The 17,071-nt window shown below is 39.4% G+C and overlaps 1 protein-coding gene across 5 annotated transcripts in view; it reads left to right on the top strand.

Moving 5' to 3' along the window:
* ankrd26 (ankyrin repeat domain 26) overlaps positions 1-17,071 on the top strand; it is a 31,362-nt gene that overhangs the window by 6,807 nt on the left and 7,484 nt on the right. For 4 of the 5 annotated variants that reach the window (XM_081607826.1, XM_081607827.1, XM_081607829.1 and 1 more), the window contains exons 13-35: positions 937-1,093; positions 1,473-1,534; positions 1,628-1,727; positions 2,006-2,110; positions 3,798-3,862; positions 3,939-4,035; positions 4,678-4,962; positions 5,055-5,138; positions 5,224-5,294; positions 6,040-6,780; positions 8,559-8,722; positions 9,198-9,383; positions 10,691-10,721; positions 10,809-10,950; positions 11,440-11,653; positions 11,792-11,975; positions 12,503-12,649; positions 12,785-13,247; positions 13,844-14,349; positions 14,454-14,606; positions 15,421-15,596; positions 16,275-16,368; positions 16,957-17,034. In XM_081607826.1, the coding sequence (XP_081463952.1) occupies positions 937-1,093; positions 1,473-1,534; positions 1,628-1,727; positions 2,006-2,110; positions 3,798-3,862; positions 3,939-4,035; positions 4,678-4,962; positions 5,055-5,138; positions 5,224-5,294; positions 6,040-6,780; positions 8,559-8,722; positions 9,198-9,383; positions 10,691-10,721; positions 10,809-10,950; positions 11,440-11,653; positions 11,792-11,975; positions 12,503-12,649; positions 12,785-13,247; positions 13,844-14,349; positions 14,454-14,606; positions 15,421-15,596; positions 16,275-16,368; positions 16,957-17,034 (4,305 nt within the window). The remainder of the gene's footprint in view (positions 1-936; positions 1,094-1,472; positions 1,535-1,627; positions 1,728-2,005; positions 2,111-3,797; positions 3,863-3,938; positions 4,036-4,677; positions 4,963-5,054; positions 5,139-5,223; positions 5,295-6,039; positions 6,781-8,558; positions 8,723-9,197; positions 9,384-10,690; positions 10,722-10,808; positions 10,951-11,439; positions 11,654-11,791; positions 11,976-12,502; positions 12,650-12,784; positions 13,248-13,843; positions 14,350-14,453; positions 14,607-15,420; positions 15,597-16,274; positions 16,369-16,956; positions 17,035-17,071) is intronic. The other variant, XM_081607830.1, reaches the window with a different exon arrangement.

Below are 17,071 nucleotides of genomic sequence, written 5' to 3'. Positions count from 1 at the left end.
ACCCCTCCCCTGTGGTGTCGGTAGCGCTTGAGTGTAAAGACGCAAAAGGCCCAGTACGATGTGATGATGGCGAGCCAGCAGGATCTGCTTCAATAAAGGAAGAAAAGTCAGATTCCGAAAATGAGGAAGGGAACAGTAGCAGTTGGGATGATGATTATGAAGAGGAGAGTGACGAGTCAGACAAGGAAGAAGCAGAAAAAGCAAAAACAGACAACATTCAAACTGAAGACGATACCGAAAAGATTCCATATTCCTACATCGACGGAAATTATGAAGCGGAAGACGAAGCTAAAGTTCAGGGAGAAACGCTGGTCATCGATGAAAATCAGAGTAAAGACGTTGAGTCAAGTGAGGATTCTGATAGCAGGCATCAAAAACTCCAGTATGACTTTGTCAGTGCTACAGTCAAACTGCTTGATGTTGGAGGTGATTCTGCTGGCTTATGTGAAAAGTCAGTTGATGAAGGTGAAGCTAGACTAACATCATATGCGCCGCTTGAAACTGAAACTGCAAGCGTTGCGGGAACAAGAGAGTCTTATGAAGAAGATCAGAGAGGGGAAGTGGTCTTTTCCAATTCACAAATCCAGGATGATGATACCAATGGACAACACCAACTTTCAGAGGTCTCTGATGAAGCGTTACCCCAGACTGACATTGATGATGTGGACCTAAGCTCACCCGATCGATCTGAGAAGACGAGCCTGAGATGGCACGAGCTAAAAAGCACTGACGAGCCTGGTATTCAGGTAAAACAGGGATGTTTGGTAACTGGGTGTCAAATAGGATGGTTTGTATTCACATTACTTCTGCCAAGACCTTCAACAGTTGGCTAAGTTTGCAAAGCCTAATTCTTGGTTTGTGCCTATTTGTTTTATAGTTGTGAACACAAATGTCAATGAAATGTGGTTTTAAATACATGATCTTTTTTTGTCTTAGAAACAAAATTTTACTGAAGATGAAAAAGACAATGACAGAAAAGGAAAAGATGAAAAAGACTCATCAAATGCTAACAATAAATCTGAAGACAGTGGGGACGTCCATGATGGAGTTCCGACTGTTCCAAAAGTAGAAGTTGGTAAAGATAAAAAAAGAGGTATGAATACTAACATTGAACTACTTGGAGAATTCCTAACAGTCGATATAACCAAAAAGTTTAACTCGGATGTCAAACTTGATTCAACTGAAAGTCCAAGTAAATTAGTTCTTTAGAATTTATCTGGAAAAATTCATTTGGAGGAAGCTAAGTTCGCTAAATGTTTGCTTATCATGAATGTATTTCTTTTTGCTTAAGAAGAGTCATGATTTCTTTTTATACGATAGATTTTCAGTGATCACGTTTTGCAAACTGACAGTGTTGTTGCAATTGTTACAGGGTTCTAGCGTTTGAGCATCACTACATATCATATTTGAAATGTGTTCTTGATGTATTAAAAATAAAAACTCTATACTAATTAATTAAAATTTCTATGTAGACTTCCGGTTAGAACTGGGTCTGAAGAAAGGGGAAGGAGACGAGAGTTCATGGGACTCCGAGGTATAAACAAATATGTTTCTGAACTCCTCCTGATCAGATGACTGCTCTTGTTTTTGTCTGTCTTAAGTATTCAATTTTATTTGTAAATTTCAGTCAAACTCTGAACTTTCCAACGTACCGCATAAGGAAGAGCCAAGGCTGCACAGCCCAAATAAAGAGGGAGCAGCTCCTGTGGAAGATTCACTCAAAGAAAGTAAATGTATACTTTTATTATTCTTCACTCTTTTTTCTTTTTGATGGTTTCAGTGTTTTGTTTTTTTTGCTTCTAGATGCAATCAAGTCATTCCAGGCAACATTCCATGCAGCACAAATCGTGTGACTTTATCTATTTATTGTTATAGAAACTTGCACTTTAATGAACGGCATTTATCCTTCTTTTATGTATGTCCAGTAAAAGTTATAAATGCAGAATGTAAAGTGTGTCCCTTTGAACAAAACCGTCCCAACAGTTTGTTACTTTTCTTTTTGTAGATGTGTTTTACATTCCTTCTTTTTTAAGAGGGGAAGGAGGGAGTAGGATGGCAGAGATAGAGCCTCGCAAGAATGTAGGCATGCCACAAGGCAGCCAGGGAGAGGGTACGCCTGTTTTCACTCCCTGTTAATCAGAAAACTCACCATCACGTCATTGTCGCATAAGGGGATGCATGCAGCATTCACTGTACCTGCTTGATCCTGTCAACTCGCTATAAAGTGCAGAGCACTCTAAGTATTATCAGAGCATAGAGTGCCTTGCAGAAGAAGCACAAATCACAAAAGTTCAGAACTTGGGGAAGTTTTGAACTTTTTTGCCTTTTGTTACAGTACAAGAACAACCTTCGTTTTATTTTATTGGGATTTTACATGGTAGACCAGCACAAAATGTATTGTTTTTCACTTTTTTGACAGCACGATTTTAAAACCTACAAACACAAAACTTGAGTCTGGGGAGGAGGGTCACCTTCCAGTAGAGCAACAAGCCAGAACTACAGTAGAAGGGTTTATTTCAAAGCATGTTCATGTGTTACAAAGGCTTGGTCAAAATCTAGACTTAAAACCAACTGAGAATCTGATCCAGAACTTGAAAATGGATGTTCAGAGACACTATAAACTGCTATGACTACCCTTAAAAATTTCAATCCTAGGAGAAGGCATAGACACACGCTAAAAGATGTTTAATGTTGATTTATTTAAGCCAGACATAGATAGTTACTTCCACTCTTGTCTTCAACCACTTGTCTACCTTTACAGCCCCATTAGTGACTCTGATTGTTCGTGCTGAAACTTATTAGCCTCATACTTTCAAGCCATGTTTAGAACTGAAGAAGCTGACTGGATGAGAAATGAAACAGTTTTATGAAAACTTAGAAGACTTTCCACCACCTCTACTTAAACAGCTACAGAATTCCCAATAAAATACACTGAAGTTTGTGGCTATTAAGGTAAAAAAAAAATAGAAAAGAAATATGAGGTAACTGAAGATGGTTGTAGGTGGCTTGTTTTAAAGGAATGTTGTGATTCAAACTCTACTAATCTCGACCATCGCTGAAATTGTGTTCCATTCAAATAAACCAGTTTGCATGGCGATGCAGAAACATGCTAACCTCCAGCTCATTTGCATGGGAATGCTTCTAGAGCCGTTTTCGCACTGCAAGGAACTTAACGGAACGGGACGGTTCCAGCCCTGTTGTGTTTGCATATACACTGAGGGCGCCATTGAAGCTGTACCTGATGTCATTATTTTTGAAACTAAACAATGGTTTCAATGTAGCGGCCAAAGCCTTTTCCTCAGAGATGCGGCGGAAAACTTTTTCATTCCTCGTTGACCGATCTAAATTATTTTGTACTCGTTGATCAGCGAGTAAGCAGAAGAAAAAATTTACCTCATCATTAGACCAGGTGATTGCAATATATTGTGACAAATCCATTGCTAATTAAAACTAATAATAAAAATATTGGAAAGAGCACTCTTTACAAAATACAGTTTAGTGAGAGCCAGCTATCAACGTCTGACTCCATAACAACCAGCGGCCAATCAGCTGCTGATTCTAAGCAGAACTGCTTGGCCGGCCCGATTGGAACCACAGCTCTTGTGGTTCCAAGGGGCCGGGTGGAACCGGTCGGAAGTTCTAATGCAAACACGGTCGAAACCGTTCCGTTCTGTACCGTTCCTTGCAGTGCGAAAATGCCTTAACAGTCTCCTAACTCCCTGCATCATCTGGATTTTCTGGATACTTCCCAGAGAACTCTTAAGTTGTCAATTAAAATCACATCCTGTCTTTTTCAGATGGAAGTGACAGTAGGGACAATCAAAGGGAGCTTCCAAAGGAAGACAATCTTGTACAGAAAAAGGTACATTTAACAGGTTGAGACACAGAACTTAACTAATATGTGCTACAATTAGAGCTTTGTGTTTTATTTTAAACAGAAAGAAAGTTCTAAAGCGCTCACTGTTTTGAGCAGCCACAAAGGAAATGTCAACATAATGGACGAGCTTGGTGTCGGCGATGTAGATGATCTTGAAGGTAAGGCTGTTTTGTTGTTTGTTTTTTCTCTAATAAAAGACTTTTAGTCTATTTTTTGACTGATTTCCATCAAACAAGCTACAACATGTAATGGTTTTAGCATAAGAGTGGGACAATTACTCATCAAATCTATAATCTGAGAGGTACTTTTGAAAGATGATTGCACAAAGTTCACTCTACAAACCTCTGCTTCAAAGCATGATGGTGTTGATTGTTTTGGATTTGTTTCAGGTTTGTGTTCTCCTTACCATGAATCTAGCATTCACCTGAGTCATTGTTGAAGTTCTTTTTGCTTTAGTGTGAATTATTGTTGACTTCAACCAAAGTTTTAACATAAAAGAAAACAACTGCTGATGAGCAAACGATTAAAAAGCCTGTGTTCTTTATATGTGGCACTGACTTTTGCATTGATTTTTGTTTCTGTCCTGACCCGTTTTGAAGCAAAAGATGCAGGTCAGTAACAGTAAAGGAGTTTGAATAAGTTCAGGTGTTTTCACTAAAAGCTGTATTTTTGTATTTTGCTTTAGACCGTAGCTTAGAAGAGTAGAAGAGAAAGGGGGTGTAATGTTTAACTAGACATAAACTGTACTCTCCGTGGCTCCACAAACTAATCTTTTTTTTTTTTTTTTACTTGACTTAAAGTATCTTATGTTCGTGGTGCAGATGGATCAGACTGGGATTCTGCCAGCAGTGTCAGTAAAAGAACACCGCCTGGGTTGAAGTTTCCCTCCTCTGGCCAAGAGGAGTTTCAGAAAGATGGTAATTCTTCTGGTGGTGGACAGAAAGAAGATTGTGGTCTTCCCAGAACCTCAACACCTAAGAGGAGCAGCAGCTTTGGGAAGAGCCTACCCAGCACGTCCCCCGTCTTTGCTCCGCTGCCCCAACCTCGTACAACTAAGATAAGTTTTCAGACGACAAGCAACGAAGGTAAGTTGCTGACTTTTTTTTCTGTCTTGTGTGTCCCCAGTACTACATATGTAACATGCAAGAGTTTTTATGTTTCTTTGTCCCGCAACCAGATTCAGATGGTGAGATAGAAAAGACTAGAGGCTCTCGAGAAAATTCTCCAACTGGCGATCGGCGACAGTCGACCCATGAACATGGTACAATGTAGTTGTCCTTTGTAAGATTACCTTTATGCGTGCACATGCCCAGTGTTCTGGGTACTGATTCCCATCTTCTCTCCAGGTACTGCTGACCAGTCGCAGGCGACAGAAAACACTCAAGACAATTCAGATTTTGAAGAACACCAGGAGAGGGTGAGAAATGTTGATACAGTTGTCTCTGCCTCCTGAATTCAATTTTCCTTTTCAGCAACATCGTCTCCAGCTTAAGCGTCTTTCTCTTTCTAAAAATACATGAGCAAGTCATATTGATGACTTTTAATTTGGACTAACTTTGAACATTTTTAGCAAAAGCAGAATATCTTTTTTACAAGGTATAACTAGCTACCTAACTGTACTAAAGTGTTCCTGGCAAGAAGCAACAAATGTACAATATATTTGTAAAAGTATTTTGAACTTTCTCATTCTGTCAAAAATTTGTAATGTGATAAACCAAGAGAGTGTACTGCCTAAGTTATTTATTGTACGGAAAATGATTGCAGGCTTTTGAGTTATGTCTACCAGTTTTGCAATTTTAGAGATAGAAAGTTTTACCAAGTTTTCATTACAAAATAGACAGTTTGAACTAGGGGTGCACCAATAATTCGGCCCTAATTCCCTTAATTTTGGGTGATTGGTCAACACTTAACCGAGAAACCTGTTCACATCTCCACATGAGCGGAAACAATAATCACCGTTATATTTAGTGACTTTTCAGACTAAAAACAACGGTATCTGCAAAAATCGGAATCGGTTCACCCCTAGTTTGAACATCCCAAGTGGATTCTATGTCTGCCTTGTGTTCTGTATATTATATCAAAACCTTTGTTTTTGCATTTCTGTCTTTTTTGTTGTTTGTTTTTGTTTGTTTGTTCTTCCTTGTCAAATCGCATCATCGAAGGAGAAAGATGATGCAGTAGATGGATGTGAGTTCAGTTTGAACAACTTAGGCCATGAAGGCTCTGACACGGAGGAAAAGGTAGGTGGAGATGCGCCGTGGGAGAAGCGTTACGAGAAACTCTGGGTAGAGGTGGAGAAAAGGGAGGTAAAATCCACCTTTAAGAGCGTCACTGGGGAATTAAAGGAGAAGTTTGGCGAACTTTTTGAATCAAGTTGTTCTACGAAAACCCCCACGGAAGACGCTTCTCCTGCGTCCAGCTCTGCGGGTGAAGATTCAAGTGACGAGGAAGAAGAGGACATCGTTCGCCCCACAGCCAGAGCAAGAAGTACTGTTCTTCTCACCATCCCTGAGCAGAGAGAGTCAGGACAGGAGGAGTCTATGGCAGAGTCACCTGGCAGCTCCCTGTGTGAAGAAACGCTACCAGACTGTGATCAGGACGTTAACAATAGCATTATCCATCACAAGTCAGCTCTACTCACAGCTGATGTCGAGGCCAATGCTTCATCGCAGCTCAACGCTGCACAGGAAGAAAGCGAAGACGATACCAATCGCTACAACAAACCTGCTGCTTCAAAGGATAACGGCGAAGCTCTGCTTGCTACCGACCCTGCTGGCCGTCTACATGAAGCTGACTGGTCCAACGTGGGCTCAGAAGAGAGTCTGACGTCTGAGCCGGCCTTGCAACATAGACGTCCAGATGTCTCTAATGGAGAAGAGGACATGATGAGGTTTAACCCTGAGGTAGGAATGCTGGGAGTTGTATTCAAAGCAAAGGCCCAGCCCAAGAAACCGACATAGGATTGCTGCTTCTGACGCAGTTGCTTCTGGACTTCGTCTTTCTCTCTCTTCCTCAGTTTATTCAATACCTGAATATGTTTCTCTTCCTCTTTTCAGTTAAGGCTCATAACATTATGACCTTATTGTTGCAGTTACATGTTTGTTTCTTGTCCCGTGCTTCATTTCATGTAGATCTGCTTGGTTCACTTATACCCATCTTAACTCCTTGCCATTCTAACCAACCAGCTGTGGACCCTCGAGTGTTTTCTGAACAGCTGTGTGTAGACAAAGTCATTTGTAAAAGTCAAAAACTGCAATTCTTTTGATTAGATTTAAGCAGGGTGTCCATACATTATTAAAAAAATCTTAAATTTGTGAGTTTAAAACTGAGGCCTGAGAATGTCATCAATTGATTAAAAAAGTTAAGTTGGCTTTAAATAAGTTAATCACAGATTTTTCAAAATGTCAAATCAGTTACATACATATAATGTACCGTGAAATATCTGCATGTGGTACAGATTTTCAGACAAAATATGCTAGTGACTGGCCAACAAATCTAAGACTACCAGTGGTCTACATTTGTGTGCTTTTTCTTTGTAGTCTTGTGTCATACGTCTGCTTTGCATGTGTGATTTACACTGAAAATGTCTGTCAAATATGTGCGAAGATTGCATGAACAATAGTTCTTTTTAATGCATGGAATGAGTTTTATTTTCAGTTTTGGTTTCCCATATTATGCATGCTGTGTGTTAGTTTTTACAGTTATTCTCATGAAGAGTTTTTATTATCTAAGTTTTTTGGTGTATCAATTTCTTAAAGGACAGAATAAGAAAAGGACAGGCAATAATCTACTATTTGTATTGTCATTTTATTGTATGTAAAGAACATGACAACCAGCAGTAATACGTAAATGTGTGTTGGCTTCAGTAAATTATTAGAAAATTGGGTTAACATTGAGCAATAGCAGAGTGGATATTGTAGATCAAATTCTTAATTTTAATTATTCAAGAGTATTCAACCATCTTGGGTTAGTATTCTTAAGTAATAAGGACTTATTCATATCCCTTGAGCTCTTTTGCATTTTGTTCTAAACCAACCACAAACTTCAGTGTATTTTATATGATGAAGAAAAAGTGGGGCAACAATTTAATAATGATCCTTAAAATTAAAAACCAAAAACTTGTATCAGTGAATTTTTTGGTCTTAAAATGAATAAAAAAGTTTTCATCTGCATCAACGGTGTCAAATTTGCACCATTCTTTAATTGTGAGCTTCTTACAAAATAATTGTGTAAATTCTTTTTTCCTTCCATTTCTAAATTGCTCACTGGTTTATTTTGGTCTATCATTTAAAATCACAATAAAATGCATCAACGTTTCTGGTTGTGATGTGAAAAGGCTAAAAGGTTACTTTTCCTAGGTACTGCAGTTCCAATAGACTCTTAAGTAGTTGAGGTAGTAAGGTAGTAAGTCTGGTATTAACTGCATTACCTATTTTTCCTAAGTTATTAAATCCGTTACCTATTTTTCCTAGGTAGTGCAGTTCCAATAGCCTCTGAAGTAGAAACAGCTTTAAGGTATTAGGTCTCCAGAGGGCGGGGCGAGGCTGAATTATGTATGATAAGGAACACGAACACGGATCCAAATTGCATGTTAAAGTGCAAGCCTCGGCACTTCCTCAGCTGGACCGTTCTCTCCTGCCAACTTCATAAATCTTGTATGTTTTTTGTTGTTGTTTTTCAGATGGCCGGCAAAGCAACAGGAGCTGTGGCGGCGCATCGAAAGTCACGCATTTCCCACGATGGCAGTGAAGCAGATGGTTCGGAGAAGCCTGGTACCAGTGTATGTTTAAGTTTGGTTCAAGCTGGAAGATCTCATCAGGAATATCAGCTTGATACCAGACAAAGGTATGCATTTCAGTGAAATGTGGCAGAAGCTGCCACATTTCTTTGCACCCATGGTAAAGATGTGTAAGAAAAAGCCTAAAAATAAATTTGTCATTTGACTCCCAACACTCGCACTGAGCAACTAATTGCATCTTGGTTTCGCCCAGTTTCCATAACAACCGCTGAGTCAAGATAAAGTTGGGAAAGAACTCTTTTGTGTCCTACTATCACAAAAATAACACGTTGAATTAAAAAAAGCAATCTACGGGAGCTTTGGTTAGATGATAGGATGAAGCTTCATTTTTTTCTGCATTTTTAGGCTTTCTACACAAGGTTTGCCAAGAGTGCAAATAATTCTGCCGTGTCCTTTAAGGGGTTTATGTTTTGTTTTGGTGGGTTGGTTTCAGTGTGTCCTTTCTTTTTCATGTCAACCAAAGGCCTCAGACAGTCACAGTTCAATGACTATCAGGTTTATTGCTCTCCATAACACCAACAGAACTCCAGTCGTGCAGAGCTGCAGTGGCATAAAGCAAGGTCCAGAAGGGAAATTACAACTGGAGCTGATGGTCCATTGGGCCCGGCAAAGTGGAGGCCCTCAGGCCAACAAAGAAGTTGATCAAGCACCCTCACCTGAGGTTGAGGAAAACACTATAAGTGACATATCGGACGATGAAGGAGCCAGGTATACATGCAGGACGCCACTTTCCTACATCTCTCTGCGCTACTAATCTATTTGGTGTTCTTAATCTGAACGCTATTTACTGGAAACAAATCTCCCTCTCCAAAACTTGTGGTTGATAGGTGAACAGACTGCATAAAACTGTTAAGTAGGGCTGCAACAGACAATTATTTTAGTAATTGAATTTCAATTGAGTGAATCTAAAAATATGCCACTTGAGAAATTCTGGGTAGAACACATTGACAGACAAAGGTTTTTGTTTTTATCTTAAATGCAGTGTTTTCATTTTTTTGTACCGTTTTGGCTTAATTACTCCCATGAATATGTTGGTTTTCCAGCATATTCCTCTTTTTTGAGTTTGTGTGCTCCAGTTAACGATTAATCGATTACTAAATTAGTTGCTGATTATTTCAATAGTCGATTAATCAAGAGTCGATTAATCGTTTCAGCCCTACTGTTAGCATAGCCTGTGGTAAAAGTACTTGCTGCCTTAAGCTTTTCTTCTGTTTTTGCTTTGCTTGTTTGTTTGTTTTCAGGTCACCAACCAACTTTTATTAACAAAGACAACCTGAGTAAATACAAAATTTACTTTTCATTTAGTTAATCAGGTCCAATATGAACAATTGATCCCTTAACGTAACAAGTAGTTGAGCCCACTCCAGGCAGCAACAAACGCCTTGAAAAAGGTTCAGTAACTTGCGTTGATGGAACCACAATATCTGGCAGATAATCGTGAAGGACAATGGCGTTGTCGTTGATTTAAAGTGTACCTAAAGTTCTCTGAATAGCTAAGAAAAACAAAGCTTCAGAATGCTTTTAGAAGTTGTTGCTACTAAGGATGACACAATCAGTGTCAGAGGCAATCGTCACCATAGGAACCAGGAGGGTTCAGATAGCGTTTTTCCCTGAAAGTGATGATTCGAAAAATGCATTTTGCATTTACTCAGGTTATCTTTTTTAAGTTGTGAGGGTCTCAAACATTTACTTGGGATAAAAACATACAGGAGGCTTCTTTCAACATCGCACCTCTTTAATTACAGTGCAGAAAATACAAATATTCACAACATACAACAAAAATGCCTCCAAAACATATCTAAATCTGTGTTTTTATTGCTTTTATAAGAGATTAAAATGTCAAATTTGCTTTTGTCAACCAAGTCAGAAATGCCTTGCGTTACAGCAAAAGCTTGCAATTGCTTTCTCAACAATATACTACATTATACCATTACACGTTCAGTATTTTCACTATGTTCGTGCAAATCTTTAGAATGACTTTTTTTTCTCCTTGTTTTTGTGTTTGTGCGGCTCAGGTCTGTGACTACAGATCGACAGAAAAGCAAGGTACAAACAACCGGATCGACTACACAAACGAGTGTTGGATTTGAAACAGATACGGGAATAATTGTATCGTCATTTTTTTCTTTCCAGGTCCAGAGTCTTGAAGACTTAAGCGTGCCTGACGATCTGGAAGAACTCACCCAGTCGTCCGACACAGACGACCCGGACTCACAGACTTCAGGCTACCGTAATGCAGCCTCCTTCAAGCAGAAGCTGGAGTCATTCGCTTTGGGTAATAAGCTTGCGCAATACACAAGGAGTTATTTACTTTTTTGTTCCAAAATTAAATTAGATAATCTAGTTATACAGACACAGACAGATTGATTTGTTGGCAGCTGTGGTGAAGCTGTGTCTAAAAATAAGTGCCTTCTTTTATCGGAGTAGAATTGAACTGAACAGTGTAGATCTTAAATTTGAACACTTTTAATATCTGTTAATGACATACTGTTTTTAACCATTTTACAGGTGGCACTAATTCTAATGGATGTATCTGAAGCCTTTTTAATTATATTTGAGCTTTTTAAAATAAACTCTTTTAGCTATTCACTGTGGGCGGTGGTGACTAAACTGGGTCATTTGGATCAGTTTGGTGGCCTGCATCATAAAATGGAAACAGTTCATCTCTTGGTCCAAAACACACGGCCAAATCAACGAACAACGGGTTCACCAGACGCTGAGTTGACCTTCTTTCATGACCATCTCACTGTATTTCATCCTCCAGATCCCACGACTACGGCAAAGATACAGAACATTTTCCACGAGTACGAGCGCTCCATTCAAAAACTGCGAAGTCGCCATGGGCATCTGTCAGACAGGGTGAACCAGCTGGAAGCGGAAAGAACGTCGCTGAAGGGCTTACTGGAGGAAGTCAGAGACGCTCGGTCTCTTCTGGAGCGCAACCAGCTGGAAATACAGACTGAACTCACAAACATCAAGTGAGAATTTTTTTGTTGTTGATTTTTGGGCTAACTGAAATTGTTTCCTCTGGACTTTTTATTTATTTATTTATATATATTTTTTAAATATATATATATTTATTTACTTGCTCTCTTTGTGTTGCACTTGGTGTGAAGATTCCAACTGAAACAAGAGCAGGAGAATCGCCAGAATGCCTCCATGATGTACGACACCACGAAAGACAAGCTGAAGCGGGTGGAGGAGCAGCATCAGTTTGAGGTCCAGGACAAGCTGAAGGTGGAGCTGTCACTGAGGAACATGGAGCTGGAGATGAGAACGCTCGCCAGCAACATGAAACAGGCACTTTGTTTTTATCTGCCTAACTGTTTATTAAGTTTTTTATTTTCTGCTAGAAATGGAGATGTGTGTTATCGATTAATAAGTTAATCTAAAGTTGATCGATCCACTGTCGATTAATTGGTAAGCAGCCATTTTCTTTTTTCTTGTATCAAAAGAGATGACCATGTCTTTTGATATGTTCATGCCGAATATAAAAAAGTACATCTTTATATTTTTATAACTTTTTGTGTCAGATGTGTTAAATACTGACTGAAAAATCTGTGGAAATTGAAGATTTTTTTATCTGATTAATTGTCAGCATAATCAATACAATAACTGATGACTAAAATAATTGTTAGTTGCAGCGCTGTTGTATCCCTTGTTAAAAACCTGTTGTTAATTATTAACTGAAAAATCTGCAGAAATTGGCACGTTTTTTTACTCGATTAATCTATTAATCATCACCATATCCACTTACTAAAATAATCGCTTTGCTTGCATGTGTGTGTGTGATTCTAACGCCTGTGTGTGATATGTTTAACGCTCAGCTTGAAGAAGAACAACATGAGACTCAGAAGTTGTTGGCTCAGGAACGCACCTCCCGGGCCCTGCAGGAAAATCTGCTCAACAATCACCTCCGAAAGCAGAAGGAGATGGAGGCAGAGCACAGGAAAAACATGAGCAGAAGCAACGAGGTGATCCTCTAACTTTCAATCCGATCATCTCAGGATTGTGTTGTTTTTTTTCCCCATTACTGTTATTTGTTGCGCTTTTTTTAAACACAAATCCAGACGGACTTACGGTGATGTTTTTGTTGTGATGCGTGGTAGGCTCTGTCCCAGCTCACTGAGGCCGGCGACAGGGAAAGAGAGCTCCTTCGTCAGATCAGTTCGCTGCAGGAGCAGCTGACCACAATAAAGTCAGACTTCGAACATTCCCAGGCAGACAGCAGTCTGAAAGAGAGCACCCTCGTGGAGGAGAACGAGGCCCTCAAGGAACAGCTCGAGGACATTCGTCAAGACCTCAAGCACAGCAATGAAACCGTGACCCAGACCGTGTTCGCTTGCAACAACCAGATGTCGGCACTGAAGACCGAGTTGGTGAAAACGACGAGCCACCTGGAACAAGAACGACAGACTCGCGAGACGCTGGAGACTGAGGCCGAGGCGACTCGGTCTCGCTTGGCCGCGGCTGTGAAGGAGATCGAACTTCGCCTGGCGTCTCACGCAGAGACAGAGAAAGCTCTGCTGAGAGAGAAGGAAGAACACCAGAGAGAGAAAGACCGACTCACAAGTGAGTAGAGAAGTCCTCCGGTCTGCACATATAATTTTGCAGAGCTGCAGCTAAGTTATTTTAGTCATCCATTACTCTGACGATTAATCGATTAATTGGATAAAATGGAATTGATACTTTCTGGGAACAACATATTTACAGCCAAAGAAGGACCTTTTTTATCTTAAATACAAATGGTATCCATTTTTGTACCGTTTTGGCTTAATTACTGCTGTGAATATGGTGTTCTTTCAGCAAATAACCTTTTTGAGTCTGTAACACCAGTGACTTTTTTTCTGGAGGAAAAATTAATGGACATATTTTTCACTTAATTGATTAATCACAATTATTAAATAGCTAAATTAGTTTATCGTTTTATTATTAATCGAATAATTGACTCCTAAACTAAGATTTTTTTTCAATTAATCAATTAATCACAACTAATCGTTTGTTTCAGCCCTACAATTTGTACTCTAAGCATGTAATATTGCTTTTTGTTTACTTGCCTGCAGTGTGCATTTTACAATTATTGTTTAACCCGTTTCTCCTCCTAATGCAAACCACGTCTCTTCTCTCTGTTTGTAAACATTGATGCATTTTATCGCTTTTTTTTTCAGACGAAATAACCGCTCAGCGCGAGGCAGTCAGCAACCTGAAACAGAAGCTGACCAAGGCCGATGCCAACACAAACAGCATGGAGAACGAGGTCCATCGGGTCACTGCGCAGCTGGCGGAGAAGAATCTGCTGCTGGACGCCCTGCTGAAAGAGAAGGACTTTGGGATGGCGCGTGCCAAGGAGCTCGAAACCGCCCTGCAAGCAGAGAAGGAGCTGTCCAGTCGCAGCGTAGCGCGCCAAGAAGCAGCGGAAGAACGCCTCGCCCACGCCCAAAGCGAGACCATGTTGCTTCGGCAGCATCTGGAAGAGGCCCAGAACCAAGCCGCCGCGAAGGAGCGTGCCATAACCGAAGCCCAGCAGCGCTTCAGCGACATGCTGACCAACCTGCGCGCCGACTGTGAAGAACGAGTTCATCTGGTTGAGGAGAGAAACAAGGAGCTCGCCAGCAAGGCTGCTGAACTTCGTGATCTGAACCTCAAGTTAGAGGATGAGAAGAATCAACGAGAGGTGAGACTGAGGCTGCGTAGCCTGACTAAAAGTTCTTCAGAACATCTTATATTCCCCCCTGCTAAGATGCTTCTTTATATCTGACCTTGTTTCTTTCTGCACAGAACACCGTGAGGGAGCTGCAGCAGGAGCTGGCCGACTCTCTCAAGAAGTTATCGATGTGTGAAGCTTCCCTGGAGGTCCTCACACGCTATCGCGACAACCTGGAGCAAGAGAAAGTTCGGCTTCTCAAAGACATCGAGAGACTCAGAGAAAAGGTGACTGCAGGACGCAGCTCTCTTCTCTGAAACGTGATTTATTACGAGACAATCGGTCAATAAATTTTCTGCTGGAATATGAGAAATTGTAATCACTAAGTTGAAGTTTATTATGTGATCAGGGCCTTTCAAACGTTAAAGCTGGTTGAATCTTTTTTTTAACATATATATACATCTTATGGCAGTGCCATTAAAACACGGTTTTAAAATTTTGTTTTAAAAAAAACACACATTTAAGAGTAACATACATTTCTATTCAGTTCACCTGAGTCAAGAGATCAGAGAAAAACCTTTTACTGAACCTTTAGTCAATTACAGTAAAATTGAAATTATAGTCAGTTTCTGGCCTGTCCTGCTACCTAGTGTGAAGTGAACCTCCAAGCTGCTAGTTTTAGGACTTTTTTATCCCGTAGCTGGTGTTTTTTTTCCAGTTTTGCCCTGTGTTTATCTCCAGACAAAATTTCCCTCAGCATGATACCACCATCACCATGCTTCACCATAGGAATGGTGTATTTCATGGGGCCGTTTTGGGTTTTTGAAAGCACATTTCAACTTTGCTCTTTATTTCCTCCCACCCAACATATTTGTAAAATATTTTGGAAACCAAATCCAATTTTTTTTTTCTACTGAAGAATTAATTACTTCCATTTGGTGAGTTGTCACAACAATAATAATTTTATATTAGGATGTGACAAAAAACTTCAAGACTAATCCAGAGGATTAATAGCTGCTTTTTCTATATATATATAAATGAACCATGAAGTACACTTTTTATCTTTGCTCTTGAGTGTTTTGTTTTGTCTGTATTACTTAGCTTGAGGAAACAGAAGAGAAGTATTTCGAGGCAGAGCGACATATGACCAGTATGAAAGTCAAATTGGGCGAAACGGAAAAGGAACTTAAAACTACCACTTATAAACTCCAGGAGGCAGTGGCGACCATCGTGGCCACTGAAATCACCACCAAACAGCTGGAGGAAGCGATGCAAAAGTAAGGGCAAACACACGGTTTCGACACACGCGCTGATTCATAGCGATCCTTTGTATTTATTCTTAGAGAACTGCGTATTTGAAGTTTTGAAGTAAAGCCTACAAACCATGTGATTAGATACTATGTGCAGATTTTTTCCTGTAATGTTAAGGCTGCAACTAACGCCTATTTTAGCAATCGATTAATCTATTGATTATTCTGATGATTAAACGATTAATCTGTTTTTTTTGTTGTTGTTTTTTAAAGCACATTCTACAGGTTTTTTATTTAACCACTTAAGCCTTTTTTATACATTAAAATAATTAATTTCCTTTTTAAAATAAAAAAATAAATGTTTTACTGCCTAAAATGCAGTAACAGCATTCCTGCTGTAAATCTGAAGCCGTTGAAGCTAAAATTAAGCTGCTTTAAGAGTTTCAGCTAAAACAAATTTAAAAAGAAGGCAATTTTTATCTGAAATGGAAACCGCATATATTTTTTGTAGTTTTGGCTTTGTTACTGCTGAATATGTTGGTTTTTCACCAAATGGCTGTTTATTTTGAGGCAGCGATTAATCAATTGCTAAATTAGTTGACGATTATTTTAGTAATCAATTAATCACGATTAATCCGATTAACATATATCCATACAGTCGCAGGTATTTGGACCTGATTAATAGAGAATGTTAATGTCGCCCAGGATGGAGATCAAGAACGCCAAACTGGAAGGTACTACGAAGCAACAGGCCGATAAAATTGAGGCTCTTCAGAAAAGCGCTCAGGAAGCTGTCGTGGTGAGTAACCCGTTCACCTGCTCACTCATGGTCTCAATGCTCCACGTCTCTTTGGAGCTAAAAGGTGTCATGCAATTCTGTTAAATCAACTATCTGAGTTTATGTATTTAAGTCTGTTTTAAACTTAAAGGGCATACAATCTTTTTTCAGCGAGCTGACTGCTCACCTGGAGGAGGGGTCAGTATTGTGACTGTAGGCATAGTTTCTCTGTGTGAGGTTCTTCCTCTTTGTACGCTGATTCATTTAATTTTTTTTTTTTTTTAACTAGAGATAAAATAATCCTCTTAATGAAGTGAAATAAAACATGTTTTTAGTGTCAGAACTCCAAGCTTATGTGGGAATAAGTATCCTGGTGATGGAAAAATGTCTTTCCTCTCCCTGTCTTTTTTTTTTTTTTAATCTTTTTCTGTGGTGTCTTTCTTTCAGTTGTGAATGTATTCCTGATTAATGCATGTCACTTCCTTTAGTTTGCTTTCATCTTTCTAAAATCCTAACTTGATTTTTTTTCAGCAGTAGCAGAAACACAAAGACTATTTCATTTTTGGTTTTATTTTGTTTTGCTTTTAAATCATGTTTTTTTCTTTTTAGGTTCGTGCACATTTGGAGGAGCTGGTATCGAACCTGCAAGGCAACAAGATTTCTTTGGAAGAGCAGCTGAATAAAGAGGTGGGTGATTTCTGTTGTTAGTTCGTCATAATTTTCA

This window comes from Poecilia reticulata, chromosome 6 (assembly GCF_904066995.2).
Source record: "Poecilia reticulata chromosome 6, P_reticulata-male-v2, whole genome shotgun sequence".
NCBI classification, from domain to species: domain Eukaryota; kingdom Metazoa; phylum Chordata; class Actinopteri; order Cyprinodontiformes; family Poeciliidae; genus Poecilia; species Poecilia reticulata.
The sequence above is the reverse complement of the archived record's forward strand: the minus strand, read 5'-3'. Positions and strand labels throughout refer to the sequence as shown.